The 15,411-nt window shown below is 48.4% G+C and overlaps 1 protein-coding gene across 3 annotated transcripts in view; it reads left to right on the top strand.

Moving 5' to 3' along the window:
• Positions 1-14,987, top strand: part of LOC125943763 (uncharacterized) — a 122,050-nt gene extending 107,063 nt beyond the window's left edge. For 2 of the 3 annotated variants that reach the window (XM_049663267.1, XM_049663266.1), the window contains exon 2: positions 11,706-14,987. In XM_049663267.1, coding sequence (XP_049519224.1) covers positions 12,475-14,316 — 1,842 coding nt within the window. In that variant the 5' untranslated portion in view covers positions 11,706-12,474 and the 3' untranslated portion in view covers positions 14,317-14,987. The remainder of the gene's footprint in view (positions 1-11,705) is intronic. The other variant, XM_049663268.1, reaches the window with a different exon arrangement.
• Positions 14,988-15,411: the final 424 nt, after the last annotated feature.

Consider the following 15,411-nt stretch of genomic DNA (forward strand, 5'->3'; position numbering starts at 1 on the left):
GCTTAACCAAAGGCTTATCAAATCGAAACTGAAATTCTTAGCAAAATGTACAGCTGTAAAATATGAAAAGAAACAACAAATTGCCGCGTTGACACTTTGGACTTCTTTAACAATATGCAGGATTTTTGGTGCCTATCCTGTTACCCTAGGCCAGGCGTTACTATATTGTATTTTGTTGCCATGTTTGCAAACCGCATTTAATTACCATCCAGTGGCATGGAGGACGGACAGTGGTCTCGTTGTTCCATCAGATACAAAAATTACACAGCTAAAAGACACCTGACACCAAAAGGCTGAAATTAGTAAACTAACGTCAACTTCAGACTTAAAAAACACTATAGAAACACTTGAATGCTTTTTGGATGTTGATTTTATTAACAAAAACTTTTGATGGAACTATACACATGCAGACATGTGAAATCCATGAACGCGGTCTTCTTTGTATTGCCTCTTCCTGTCTTCAATGGTCTCGTTATTTCTCTGGAGACGCGATATATCTTGATCTGGTTTGCATGTTCTTGAAAAGCCACTAGAGGGTGCTGTATGGCTAACCAACGTCGGCTTCACTCGTGACAGTGAAATCGACGGGAGCGGACGGGTCGAGTTAAGGTGCCGTCTCAGCGCAGCCGGAGCAGCATGCCAAAGAGATAAGTTTTCTTATTTTATATTTCGCTCTTTGTTTTTCTAGGATTTTAGCTTAGCCAAGCAATCTTTATAAATTTTTTCGTGCTTTTCAGTTTCTTGGTCTTTCCGCTTAGCTAAAAATAGGTAACGAATAATTGTTTTTTTTTTGCCACATCTACGCCTTGTTAGTACAAGATGATGGTTGGTACTAGGGGGAACCCACGCGTGCGTAGTTCGGAGTGCGAGCTTTCTTACGCGTGTGAAGAAACGCGGTTTGAGTCAGCACGCGAAGCGAACGTTGCAGATTTTATGTGTAGGATGTGTGTGCTAGGGTCGCGGCTAGATCGTCTAGAGCAGGAGAGGGATAAGCTAGCTAAGCGGGTGGGAAAACTAGAAAAGGAACTTAAAAGCGAGCAGAAGTAGAGGAAGGAGGTAGAAGAAAAGCTCGTTAACGTAGACATGCAGCTGAGGGCCATCATTCCGCAAAGCAATGGTGAGCGCATCGAGGCGAGCACCGCGAACGGAGCTGGCTCCGATGCGAGTGCAGCTAAGACAGCCGAACCCTACACGCCGGAAAGCAGTGGCGGAAATGTCAGTGATAGTTACGAAGGAAATACCACTGACGCGGCAGCGGGAGAAAACAACAAAGCCAAGGGCAAGAATAAGACAGGAGGGGCGGGCATTGTGACCTCGTCAGCAGCCTTCGGTTGTGAGGGCGAATAAAAGCATTTAGTTGTCTTTGTTGGTGATACCAAGATGGGTAAAGTAGAACTGGCGATAACAGAGAGGGCAGGTGCAGGCGAACGAGTCCAGGTTAGCGCGCTTCCGATTAGAGAGGTGATAGCGAAAGCCAAGGAACACATGTGGGACACAATGGAGCAGAGACACCTAGTGGTGATAATGGGCGGAGTGATTGACGTACTGCACGGACGAGGGGCAGGGATCACAAAGCAAATAGCCAAAGGGGTCACCGACCTGCGGAATGTGTCAAAGGAAGTACAAATCGCGGAGTGCACGGTGCCAGAGAATCAAATGCAGGGATATGAAATTGAAAGGGCAGTTCTTGCAGTAAACAATGAAATTTGAACTCTAGCTAAGGCAATTAAATTTACGGTCATTGACATCAACCGAGAAGCGCACCGAGCAGGCCGCGAAGGCGCTATTGTGCGTGACAGGATACATTTCAGTGAAAGTGTAGCAACACCAGTCAGACGGCGTAGCTGTAGCTTTTTTAGGCAGGCCCCAGGCAATCAGGAAGCAGGATTAAGTATTGAACGTAGCGAAACACCAGTAAAGGGCAGAATTAGACGACCAAGAGTCAGGAAAAGACGCAGAAAGGATAAGAATAGAGAAGGTAAAATTTGCTACATTAACATGCAGGGTGGTCGCAAGCAGGAAAAATGGCTGGAAATTCAAACGCAGCTAAATGATGAAGCGATTAGCATGTATGCCTTGACCGAAACGCATCTAAGAGATTTGGAGCAGCCGCCTGTTATTGACAATTTTGTATGGGAAGGGTGCAACAGAATGACCGGGTCAAGGAAAGGCGGAGGCGTAGCCGTACTAATTAGGCGACGTCTGAAGTGGCAAAGGGTAAACGAGACATGTAAAGAGCATTTATGGATTAGCGGCACATGGCAAGGTAAAAATACGTGGCTGGGAGCAGCTTACCTATGGACAGGTAGTGATAGCAGAGAAAAAAATAAAAAAATGGTTGATTGCATTAGAAGCGATATTAATGAGTTCAGTAAATCGGGCCAGGTGATATTTGTGGGAGATATGAACGCACACATGGACGATTTATACGGATATGCTGATTACAACGGCTCTCTAGTGCTGGATCTGGTGATGAACAGAACATTATAGTAGTTAACAGGGAGAATAAGTGTCATGGACAGGTAACGTGGCAATGCGGAAACAGGCAGTCATGTATCGACTACGCCTTAGTCTCGGAATTGGTCTACGAACAACTAGACAAAATGATAATAGACAAAAATGGATTAAATAGCCTGGGAAGCGATAATAGACATTTAGCATTAAAGTTTGGGAGAGATACCAACGCAGAGCACGAACCTATAGCCTCAAAATTATTAGAAATGAATGAAGGCCAAATAACAGACATCGCAAACAACATAGAGAAGAAAGTTGAGGCTTTTCCTACAGCAGTCTGGAAATATAAGGGACAGGTGGACGTTATGCAGCCGGAAATAAGGCAGACACGGCAAAAGAATAGTTGGATTGGAAAGAGGAAACCACGTAAGTGGTGGAACAAGGAAATTAAACAAGCTGTAGAAGAGCGTAAAGAGGCATCTAGGGCTCATCGAGAAGCCAAAAAGTTGGAATTACCAGGAGAAGAGGTGCTCCTTAAGTGGAATACATACCGAGAAGAGAAAAGGGTGGCGAGTGAACTTGCAAGAGAAAGTTAAATGCGCAAGTGAACGCTGGGTGCATAACATTCACAAAAAGACAAACGCGCCCCGAAAAGATTCTGGAACCATATAAAAGTACTCGGAGCTTCAACCAAAAAACTCGCAAATGGCTATAAGGAATGAAGACGGTAACATCTAGGAAGGAGATGACGCGCTGCGGTACATCACAGACGTTATTAGGGATAACTTCGGCACGAGAAAAAGCGTAGTTCAGACCACAGATCCAGCAACAGCAGAGAGGCCTGAGAGATCAAAATTTAGCATAGAAAGCTTTTATCGGAAAAAAAGGCAGCAGAAAATGTCCCTAATAACACGGCAGCAGGACCCGATGAAATCCCAATACAGCTAATCAAAAACCTTGGTTTTTTGTCAAAAAGCAAGAAACTGCTGACTAATGCCATAGAGGAAGTGATTAGAACAAATAAAATTCCCGTTGGATGGCGTGAAAGCAAGATGAACCTCATATATAAAGGCAAAGGAGATAAGGATAAGACGAGCTCGTACATGCCAGTTACAGTAACGTCGGTGATATATAGAATGGCAATGCAAGCAAGTCATAAAATTAGAACTGTGGAAGTGGGTGGAGAAAAACGATGTATTGGGGGAACTACAGAATGGGTTCAGGCCATGCAGATACTTAGAGGATAATATGTTTGCACTAACTCAGTGCATAGAGATTTCAGTAGCTCAGTAAAAGACCTTTATCGAGAGCATTTATAGATATTAAAGGAGCTTATGACAACGTAGACAGGGAATTGTTATGGGATATTCTTCAGCACGAAGGCATAGATGACGATTTCATGGAGCTGCTGAGGGAGATATATAGAGACAACCAGTTTGACGTCCCAGACAACCAAGCATACCTGATTAAATCAAGCAGACTAGGTGACTATTTGTCACCGCCCTGTTTCAAAGGGGATGCCATTAAATCATCATCATCATCATAATCACCAGTTACATCATGTGAAGCATATGTGTAGCAAGTATTTTTTACACCACAATAGTGATTCCGAAATCTCACTCACAAAAGTTAGACTGAGCTAAAATAGCTGGGTCAGGAGCTAGATTTTGAAAAAAAAGGAGCTAAAACAGCTACTTGTAGCTAAACGAAAATTTTAGTAGCTAGTTGAGTCCAAAAGTAGCTAGATCTAGGTACAAAATCGGTAAATTGGCAACACTGGTCCTCGGCTTTATGTAGGCGCTGACGAGTCGGTGAGGCATGCCTTTTTGAAGTCACGCGAGCTGTGTTGGTGTGTGTGTACCAACTAGAGTGTACTAGACAATAATCGAGTGGGCCGAACGGCGCTCTGCCGCTGAGGCGCCGCGTGTGGAAAAATAGTGCGAGGGCACTACGAGCGAACTGGATTGGGGCGGAGACGCGCTCTGCAGCATATTCAACGTACTTTTGCTGCGCGCGCCGAGGCCGATTGCGTATAGTACGCTCTTAAAATAGCGCTTTATTTCAACTTCAAATTTATGTTTAAACCATATTGCCAAACATATATATTTGAGGCATGGATTATACAACGCGACGTCTTCAATTTTGCTGTCGTTTTCAAGCGCGTCGTCTGCTAGCGAGCTCGCGTTCACTACGCGGACACTGGCGGACGCCCAGTTTTTCTCTTAGAACCTCTGTGCAGTACATTTTTTAATGGTTTAGTTGCTTCGGTGCGCTCATGACTCTCGACGGCCGGCGCCAAATATAGATTTAGTCAGGTGAACTGCAGTTTTTACCACTTTCCTCTAAAAGTAACTGGTATCTCCGCACCATGAAGGCTACGTAAAAAAAAATTATTATTGATATCGTGTCATTTTACACGCGCTTCTTATTGGTGGATATTGATCAGGGCCAATGATCGAAGAAAACATTATTAGAGTGAAATAAACCAGATTTATTAACTGCGTGGCGCGAAGAAAGATCAATGTATTTCTAGGTAATTAAATCAACGGGTACATAGACATATATATTTACGATATATATAGATAAGGGAAAAAATTACAAATATTCTAAATGCAATAATTGAAATGACAAAGTGACAACTCGCGACCGGAATAAGCGCACGTGTTTGCAGTAACAAAAACACTTATTAGTGAATACTGGAAATAAAACTCTCATTCGCAACAATAATATTCGTAGCAGGCAAAACCATCTTATATATATATATATATATATATATATAGTTACGGACGAGGCATGTTTATTTACAGATGATGGATGAGAGTCTAGGAAAACGGTCCAGCCGCCGTTTCTTTCTGCGCTCCGCACACCAAAGGATTCGTCGTCCTCCTCCTCTTCCTTTCGCCTCAACCAAGGCGTTACATTCCCCGTTTCGCAGACGAAGCCCACCACGGGAGTTAGGGCTGAGTGCTGGAGTAATATCGCTTGAGGCGCGTAACATGCGCAAGTTGAGTAGCGCTAGAGCGGCGTCCTGGTGACCTTACACGGGCGACCACATACGTTAAATCGCTAATGCGGTCGATGACTGTGAAGGGACCGGTATACTGAGCCAGGAACTTTTGGCATAACCCGCGTCTGCGCTGAGGGGTCCACAGCTACACCAAGTAACCTTTTTCGAATGAAACTGAGTCATGGCGGCGGTCATACCGCTCCTTTGAGCGATCTTGTGATGCCAGAGTACGCAGTCGAGCAATTTGTCGGGCTTCTTCAGCACGGCACAAAGTTTCGGCAACTGAGTCCTCTGTATGGAGTGTAAAGGGGAAAATGGTATCCAGACAGCTGCGTGGTGTCCGAGCGTAGAGCAGGTAGAAAGGTGTGAAGTCCGTAGTTTCGTGCTTCGCTGTATTGTAGGCGTAGGTCATAAACGGTAAGATGTCATCCCAGTTACTGTGATTGGATGATACATACATAACCAGCATGTTGGTCAGGGTACGGTTGGTACGTTCGACAAGGCCATTCGTCTGGGGATGATATGGTGTTGAGCGGCGGAACTGCGAAGTGCAGAGTCTAATCAATTCTTCCACGGCGTCAGCGACGAATTGGCGACCATGCACGGTCGCTGATGATTACGTGAGGCGGACCGTGACGAAGGATTACGTAGCGTAATAAGAAGGCAGCGACGCAGGTAGCGGTGGAGGAAGATATCGCAGCTGTTTCCGCGTATCTGGTTAGGTGATCGACACAGACGATGACCCAGCAGTTGTTGTTCGAAGATCGTGGAAACGGTCCTAGCTGATCGATACCAACTTGCTCGAAAGGTGTAGTAGGCGGCGCTACAAGATGAAGAAGGCCTTGCGGAGCACTTGTCGGTCGCTTGTGACGCTGGCACTTGTCACAGCTCGAGACGTATTGCTTAGTGGAATGTCGCATCTTAGGCCAGTAAAACCGCTCCTGTATTCGATGTAAGGTGCGAATGAATCCAAGGTGGCCTGACGTCGGATCATCATGCATGACACGGAGAATGTCACATTGCAGGCTTTGGGGAACAACCTGTAAATACCGCGCGCCACTTGCTGAATAATTTGTCTTGTATAACAGTCCATCGCGAAGGCAAAAGCGACCACTGGCCTTGGGACTGCAGGCATCGGTGAAAAGGGGGTCCAAACATAAGTCGTTGCGCTGTTCCCGCTGGAATACGGTGGCGTCAGGAAACGAGTGAGAGACAGCAGCAAAGCAGGTGTCGAGGTTGTCCGCGTTATCCTCTGTTGTCGACAGTGGAAGGCGAGAAAGGCAGTCAGCATGGGCATGACGTCTTCCACTTTTGTACGACACATTGAAATCAAATTCTTGGAGCCGCAAAGCCCAGCGTGCTAGACGACCGGAGGGGTCACGGAGGGTAACAAGCCAACACAAGGAATGGTGGTCGGTTACAATATTGAATGGACGCCCGTAGAGGTAGCAACGAAACTTTTGAACAGAAAAGACAGCCGCTAAGCATTCTTGCTCTGTCACGGTGTAGTTTCGTTCAGCCTTGCTGAGAGAACGGCTCGTATAGGCAACCACATACTCTTCATTATTATGGCGCTGAACAAGCACTCCACCGATGCCAATTCCGCTGGCGTCACTGTGCACTTCAGTAGGAGCAGACGGATCGAAGTGACGAAAAATGGGCTCTGAAGTCAGCAGGAACTTGAGTTGAGAGAATGCCGCGTCGCATCCAGGTGTCCACTCGTATGGGCTGTCTTTTCGCAATAGGCTTGTCAAAGGATAGACAATGTCCGCGAATCTGGGCACGAACCATCGAAAGTAGGAGCATTAACCCAGGAAGCTGCGGAGTTCTTTTAGTGACTGAGGTGGTTTAAAGGCACTGACTGCTTCTACTTTCCGGGGGTCTGGCCGGACACCACCTTTGTCAACCAGGTGACCAAGGACTAATGCTTGTCGTTCGCCAAACCGGCACTTCCTGGAATTCAAAACCAAGCCGGCCTTTTCAACGCAGTCTAAAACGAGGTCTAAACGGGCGCTATGCTCTTCGAAACACGTCCGAAAATGACAACGTCATCTACATAGCACAAACATACCTCCCATTTTAAACCACGAAGAATGGAGTCCATAAATCTTTCAAAAGTAGCGGGGGCATTGCAAAGCCCAAACGGCATAACATTAAATTGATAAAGTCCACCAGGCGTCACGAATGCAGTCTTCTCCTTGTCAGCAGGGTGCATAGGGATCTGCCAATAACCTGATCGTAGATCTAGTGAAGAAAATTAGGAAGCCGAATGCAGACAATCTATGACATCGTCTATCCGAGGTAATGGATATACATCTTTTTTTGTGAGCGCGTTCAATCGTCTATAATCAACGCAAAACCGCCAAGAGCCGTCTTTCTTCTTCACCAAAATGACAGGTGCTGCCCAAGGGCTGCACGATTCCTCAATAACGCCCTTCTTCAACATATCCTGAACTTGTTCAGCAATAACTTTCCGCTCCGAAGACGACACTCGGTAAGGTTTTTGTCGGACCGGATGAGCGGAACTTGTATCGATTCTGTGCTGAGCTCGAGAACAGGGTAAAGATGGTCGCTTCTCCTTTTCGCAGAAGTCAAACACAGAAGCATGTCTTTACAATAGCTCAACCAATCTTTGTAGCTCGTGTGACCGTAGGTTCTTACTAACCATGTTCAGAATCTGCGCCTCATAGGAGCAACTGCATTCGTCCACGGCCAAGCGTTTTTATCTTCGTCGTCAACGGCAACGATAGAATTGCCTTGGGCACCGTCAAAAATGGCGAGCTTCATTCCTCGAGGAAGTATAACAGGCACTGGCGAACAGTTAAGTGCCCACAAAGATGTGACTCGGTTGCTAATCGACACAATACAGCGAGGCACTAAGATGTCTTTCTTAGCACACTGACCGGTGAGAGGTTGAACGATGGCATCAAAGGGAGATACGGCAGAGACGGAAGCGAACACGGCAACTGACCGCATGCACCATGGTGGCACTGTCAGTTCATCGGAAACAACCAGTGTGTCTTCCGCGGGTGGCAGCTCATCACAGAGGGCAGGAACAACTTCACTGCTGACTGAAAGTTCGCCAGTGCCACAGTCGACGGAAGCACTACACTCTTGCAGAAAGTCAATACCGAGAATAACTTCGTGTGTACACCGCTGCAGAACCAGGGATTCAGTTGGGAACACCTTTCCGGCCAACAAGACGTGAACGACGCAAACTCCCAGAGGATGAAGTATTTCTCCGCCGACACCACGAAATCTTGTAGATTTGTGCCAAGAAAACATAACTTTTTGGCCAATGCGATCTTTGAAGGAACGACTCATAACAGAAATGGTTGCACCAGTGTCCACTAAAGCCGTTGCACATACTCCATCTATTAACATCTTTATCTTGTTCTTAAACATCGTAACTGGCGGAGGCATCAGAGGTAAGTCATTTTGTGCGACCTCGCCTCCATCGGTCGCGCCGGCTAGATTCCTGGTGGTGGCGGTGGTGATAGCCGCCGTCGCGGTGAAGGCGAGCGGCGTAGTCGGGCGGACGGTGGTGTCAAACTACGGTCAGAAGCGGGTGAACTATTGCGCCGATTCTCTTGCCGTGAGGTTCTCCTGGAATAGGCGGACCAGGGATCGTTGTTGTGACCATTGCCGGCGCGAAGAAACGTTGATGACGGAGTTCACGTGTCGGGTGAGCTCTTCCCGTACTATCTCACGTATTGTAGACGCGAGATCAAGGGACGTGTAGTCGTCAACACTCGCAACGGTAGTCACATTCGGTAACCGACCGAATTTAGACGTGATACGTCGCATCTTCAGGGTCTCGAATGTACGACATTGCCGTATGACGTCAGCTACTGTAGCAAGGTTCTCTTTGCGGATGAGGAAGTGGTATACATCCTCGGCAATTCCTTTTAAGAGGTGGCCGACCTTGTCCTCCTCTGACATGCGAGGGTTGACGTTCTTGCAGAGCTTCAATATAGCCTCAATATACGTCGTGCACGTCTCGCCTGGCACTTGGGCTCCTTGCAGCAGCGTTTGTTCAGCCTGCTTCTTCTTCGCGACTGAGTCCCCAAAACACTCCGTCATTTCCGACACGAACCGATCCCAAGTCGTGAGGGTGTCCTCATGGTTGTCAAACCACACAAGTGCCGTGTTCGTTAAGAAAAACACGACGTAGGACAGCTGAGTTGCCGCATCCCAATGGTAATAGTTGCTCACCCGTTTGTAGTGAGTGAGCCACTCATCCACGTCCTCGCCAGACTTGCCTCCAAATGTACGAGGCTCTATCAGGTGCGGACGCTGCCAGGGACCAGCCGCGGCTGAAGCAGGTACCGAAGGGGCCGCTGTAACCAGGGAAGGGGCTGCAGCTGTAGGAACTGGTACAGTCCGGGTTCCGTCTTCACCGCGAGACACCTCGACCACCAGCGGCAACGGCGGCAGTCCAGCAATGCGGCGACTTCGGCGCAGATCAGGTGGTTGCAGAACCGTGTTGCGTGGTTGAGTAGCCAGCACCCTCCACCACAAAATTGTGACGGATGAGGCGTGTTTATTTACAGGTGATGGATGAGAGTCTAGGAAAGCAGCCCAGCCGCCGTTTCTTTCTGCGCTCCGCACACCAAAGGATTCGTCGTCCTCCTCCTCTTCCTTTCGCCTCAACCAAGGCGTTACACTATATATATATATATATTGTTACAAGCGTGAAAGTGTTGTGTTATTTGGGTATGTGCCATAAGCTGTAGTGGGACACAGATACGAGGGGTGGAAGAAGAGGACGTTTTGCCAAGGGATCACGGAACCTAGGCTAGCGCTCAAGACTATCGTGTACGTCGTGTCCCAATAAACCCTCTCCTAACAGAATAACCCGTAACAGAGTGGTGGAGGTGCTGGGTACACGACGTCGACGTACTACGGAATCCCAATCGCTTGAATTTCGCCGCAGCCGCCGCCTTGCCGGTCTCTCGCCAACAGTCATCATGCCACAGCACGGAGGACCAGACCCAGCGCCAGTTGCAACTGCGCAAGGGTCAACGGCACCTGCACCCGCACAACATTACATGGAACCACGCTCGTTCGCGGGAAGAGCGGCAGAAGACGTGGACGAGTGGCTTACGCACTACAATCGGGTGAGCCGATATAACAACTGGAACTCGGTCACCAAGCTTTGTCATGACAACGTCGTCCTATTTATGAGAGAAACCGCACTGATGTGGTTGGAGAATCACGAAGAGTCTTTACCAACGTGGGAACGGTTTGTTGAGGAAATTCGAAAATGTTTTGGCGACTCTGATGCAAAAAGAAACGCGCGGAGCGAACGCTTGCCCAAAGAGCTCAAAGTCTGGGAGAGACATGCACTACTTATATAGAAGAGGTGCTCAAGCTGTGCAAGATCGTAAACCCACGGATGTATAAAGAAGATCGAGCCGGACATCTTTTGAAAGGTATCGCGGAAGATGTCTACAATTTCCTGATATGTAGAGAAGACCTCACCTCCGTATCTGATGTCTTGCGTCACTGCCGCTGTCACAAAAGAGCGCGTAATCAAAGCGCGCGCCGAGTGTCGCGCGGGCCAGCGAGGGAACGCGCCGGTCCCGCGGCGGCTTCAACAGAGGGGGGGAGCGCATGCGCCTCGAGCAACCACGCTAACAACGGCGCCGAAACGTCTGGAACGAGGTTCGACGAAGCGACGTTAACCGGAGAGAGAGAGAGAGCACACGCGCGCGCCGAGACTCCTTCTCACCCGGCGAGCCGAGAGAGATAACTACAGCGTGAGCGTGCGTGAACAGCATGACTGCACCCCTCGGGCTGCTCTTCAAGTCACCTGAAGCTGTACCGTGCCCTCCTGAGCTTCGTTGACGACACCGGGCTAACTGACCGTGTCTAAACCTTGACCTCCCTTTTCCCGCGCCTCCGGCGCCTCGGATGCTGCTGCTGCTCCCTCTGCGATCTTTCTCTCCTCTAATCTCTCAATCCCACTTCCCCTCTGTGCAACGCGGTTGAGGTGTCCTCTATTGAGAGACAGTTATCGCGTTGCACTTAACCCAACTTTTCACCCCTTTCCACAACAATCTCCACGAACAGCATGAGTCATCATCACCCCCCCTCGAGAATGTTCCGAAAGCAGCGGTCGAAGGTACGAGAAAAGAGTAGAAGCTTCCCAAGCTTTGGCCGTGCTACGGAATCACAACTCCGGTCGAATGTTCGAGAAGGACCGTCGACGGCTATATAAACGCCGTGCGAGCATTGTCAGTTAGGAATCCAGGAGTCCAGTGAGGAATTCAGGAGTTGAGTCCGCACAGTGAAGTGATGTAAAGTGAAGACCGAGCGTCTGCTGAAGAAGGGGATTCCCCGGCAAGCTAGTCGACGAGTGCATCGAGCGTCTGCATTTCCGGAAGAAGTTCCTTCTTCGAGATTTGCCCCCAAGTTACGCCGAGATCGTCCGACTCCAAGACCAACCAGCACGGTGAATACGATTGGACACTTAGTGTTCCTATTTATTTTGTACTTTACGTGTTGGACTCTTGTGGTTGTCGTTATTTTCTTGTGTTTGTTAATAGCCATCTGAGTTGTATTGTGTTGTGTCTAGCCTAAGTGTGCAAGTGTGTGTGTAACTGCCTTGTGTGAAGAATATATTTTGTTGTGTTTTGACCACTCTGGGCTCTGACTCGGTCTTTGGACAGCAACCGGCGTTCGCTGGCGCACCAGAGGGCCCACTCTTAATTGTCCTTGCTTTCGTGGGATTATTTTCGGAAGCTGATAAGTCGGCTTTGGAATTTAGTCCGGCGTCTGCGCCTCGTTCACCGGGGTCTGTGACAATATTTCTGGCGTCCGCGACAGGACCTTTCTGGTGCAAATTGTGTGTCCATAGTAGGGAGAAAGAGCCTAGGGTCGTTTACATCACCATTGCAAACGATTTTGAGTGTTGCACCACGTTCTGCTAACTTGTGTGCAGAGAGCAGTTCGATAGTTGAAATCTAGGCAGATATTTTTTGCACGCGGCTAGATTTTTGAAGGGCATTATGGATCTCGAGAAATTAGTTGCCCTTGGTGAGAAGATGGGTCTTTCCGGAGCGGAACTACGGAAGTGGGTTAGTCAGAAGGAAAAAGAAGCTGTAGAAAGAGAGAAGCTAGCGGCCGAAAGGGCCAAGGAAGAAAGAGAAGCAAAGGAGCGAGAAAGAGAGGCGATGGAGCGAAAAGAAGAAAGAGAAGCAAAGGAGCGACAGATCAGAGAGGAAAGAGAAGCAAAGGAGCGAGAAAGAGAGGCGATGGAGCGAAAAGAAGAAAGAGAAGCAAAGGAACGACATATCAGAGAAGAAAGAGAAGCTGAAATAGCTGAGAGAGAAAGACAAAGACAGCATGAGTTAGAATTCGAGCGACTTCGTTTGCAGCAGCGCACAGACGCTCCCGCCCAGGCAAGAGTCGATAGCACTGAAAGGGAAGAAACTATCTTCCGTCTGAACCCAAGCAAACTGCTTGTGGCGTTTGATGAAAGAAAAGATGACCTCGATGCTTATTTGCATAGATTTGCGACAGTTGCTAAAAGCCAGAATTGGCCAGAGGATCAATGGGCCACTGCGTTGAGCACGTGTTTGAGTGGCGAAGCACTTAGTGTGTACGGTAGGCTGACGCCAACCGATGCCTCTAATTATGGAAGGGTGAAAGCTGCTTTACTGAAAAGATTTAGGTTCACCGTAGAAGGCTTCCGAGATAAGTTTAGGACTGGAAAGCCCGCCGATGGCGAGACTGCCACGCAATTTGCCGCGCGGCTCAGTCACTATTTTGATAGGTGGACCGAACTTTCAGAGACTGCACAGGAGTACGGTGCGCTTAGAGAGCTGCTGATCAAGGAGCAGTTCCTCATCAGTTGCCACCCGAGCCTGTCACTCTATCTGAAAGAAAGGAAGGCTAAATCACTTCAAGATATGTTGGAATTGGCAGATCAATTTTTGGAAGCACAGGGAGGCACCAATCTCTCCAAGATTAGAAAAGAGGAGCCAGGGGACGCAAAGAAACCGGCATCCGATGAAAGAAGAAACCCTCCGAAGCCTGTTCCGAGGTGTTATCTCTGTAACCGACTAGGCCACCATGCTAGCAGTTGTCGGACCAACTTTACGCGCCCCAACGAGGTTAAATGTTTTAAATGTGGACGAACGGGGCACAAAGCCGATTCATGTTGCAACGGAGTGAAGGAAGCTCCCCAAGCATCCTGTGTGTATGCCCCGCCAAAACACCAAGAAGACATAAACGACGGCTTTGTAGAACTTCGAGACGGAAAAAGAATTCCAGTCGTTAATGCGGTGATGACCCAACGGCCCGAATTTCCCGATAAGGGAATGCCCGTACTTGCCGGAAAAATGGCAGGCAAACAAATTACGGTGTTACGAGATTCCGGCACCAGCACTGTGATAGTGCGAAGGGACTTAGTAAAGGACGAGGAGCTCACGGGCGAAACCACTTTAGTTTACCTGATCGACGGTACGGTTAGGAAGCTTGCCGAAGCCAAAATTGAGGTCGATACCCCCTATTACAGTGGGAAAGTCACTGCGCTTTGCATGGACCACCCACTGTACGACCTAATCATAGGAAACGTTGAGGGAGTTCGCGCCCCAGACGATCCGAAACCTTTGGAAGAAGAATTGAAGATCGAAACATCGACGATTGAAGAGCCACACGGAAAACCATCAACATCCGACGAGAACACCGCGGCAGCTGTCACCCGAACTCAAACAAAGATTCAGAGAAAACCTTTCCAGCTCCTTTCCGCGCCCAATTCCGAAAATAAACCGACCGGGACCCATGACCACGCAAAACACTACTATCGAAAAACCAAGGACAGGAAATTTAAATTTAAGAACCGTTAACGATTAGTGTGTGGTGCAAAGCGTTTTGATTGAGTGCACCGAGTGTTTGTTTATGTATTTGTTTGTGTTCTATAAATTACCCTGTCATAGTTTTGTATACTTGTTGCACATGTTGTATTTCAAATATTTGCCTTGTTACGCGAGATATGTATTTTTGTATAGTACAAGTGTAATTGTTACGTGAGAGATGTATTATTGTATAGTACAAGTGTACATGTTACACGAGCGATGTGTTATTGTGTAGTCCAAGCGTACTTGTGTGACTTGTGTTTGTATTCGATGTATCACAAGTGATGTGTGAATTGTGGTGGACTGATTTATGGACTTACGGACTCGTGTGTAGTGGACTTTTGTGCGCGCTTCTTTTGTGTTTCTTTGAATATTATTGCATAATATTCTTAAAGTGGGGGGCAGTGTCACAAAAGAGCGCGTAATCAAAGCGCGCGCCGAGTGTCGCGCGGGCCAGCGAGGGAACGCGCCGGTCCCGCGGCGGCTTCAACAGAGGGGGGGAGCGCATGCGCCTCGAGCAACCACGCTAACAACGGCGCCGAAACGTCTGGAACGAGGTTCGACGAAGCGACGTTAACCGGAGAGAGAGAGAGAGCACACGCGCGCGCCGAGACTCCTTCTCACCCGGCGAGCCGAGAGAGATAACTACAGCGTGAGCGTGCGTGAACAGCATGACTGCACCCCTCGGGCTGCTCTTCAAGTCACCTGAAGCTGTACCGTGCCCTCCTGAGCTTCGTTGACGACACCGGGCTAACTGACCGTGTCTAAACCTTGACCTCCCTTTTCCCGCGCCTCCGGCGCCTCGGATGCTGCTGCTGCTCCCTCTGCGATCTTTCTCTCCTCTAATCTCTCAATCCCACTTCCCCTCTGTGCAACGCGGTTGAGGTGTCCTCTATTGAGAGACAGTTATCGCGTTGCACTTAACCCAACTTTTCACCCCTTTCCACAACAATCTCCACGAACAGCATGAGTCATCATCACCCCCCCTCGAGAATGTTCCGAAAGCAGCGGTCGAAGGTACGAGAAAAGAGTAGAAGCTTCCCAAGCTTTGGCCGTGCTACGGAATCACAACTCCGGTCGAATGTT

Source organism: Dermacentor silvarum, chromosome 3 (assembly GCF_013339745.2).
Source record: "Dermacentor silvarum isolate Dsil-2018 chromosome 3, BIME_Dsil_1.4, whole genome shotgun sequence".
Taxonomy (NCBI): domain Eukaryota; kingdom Metazoa; phylum Arthropoda; class Arachnida; order Ixodida; family Ixodidae; genus Dermacentor; species Dermacentor silvarum.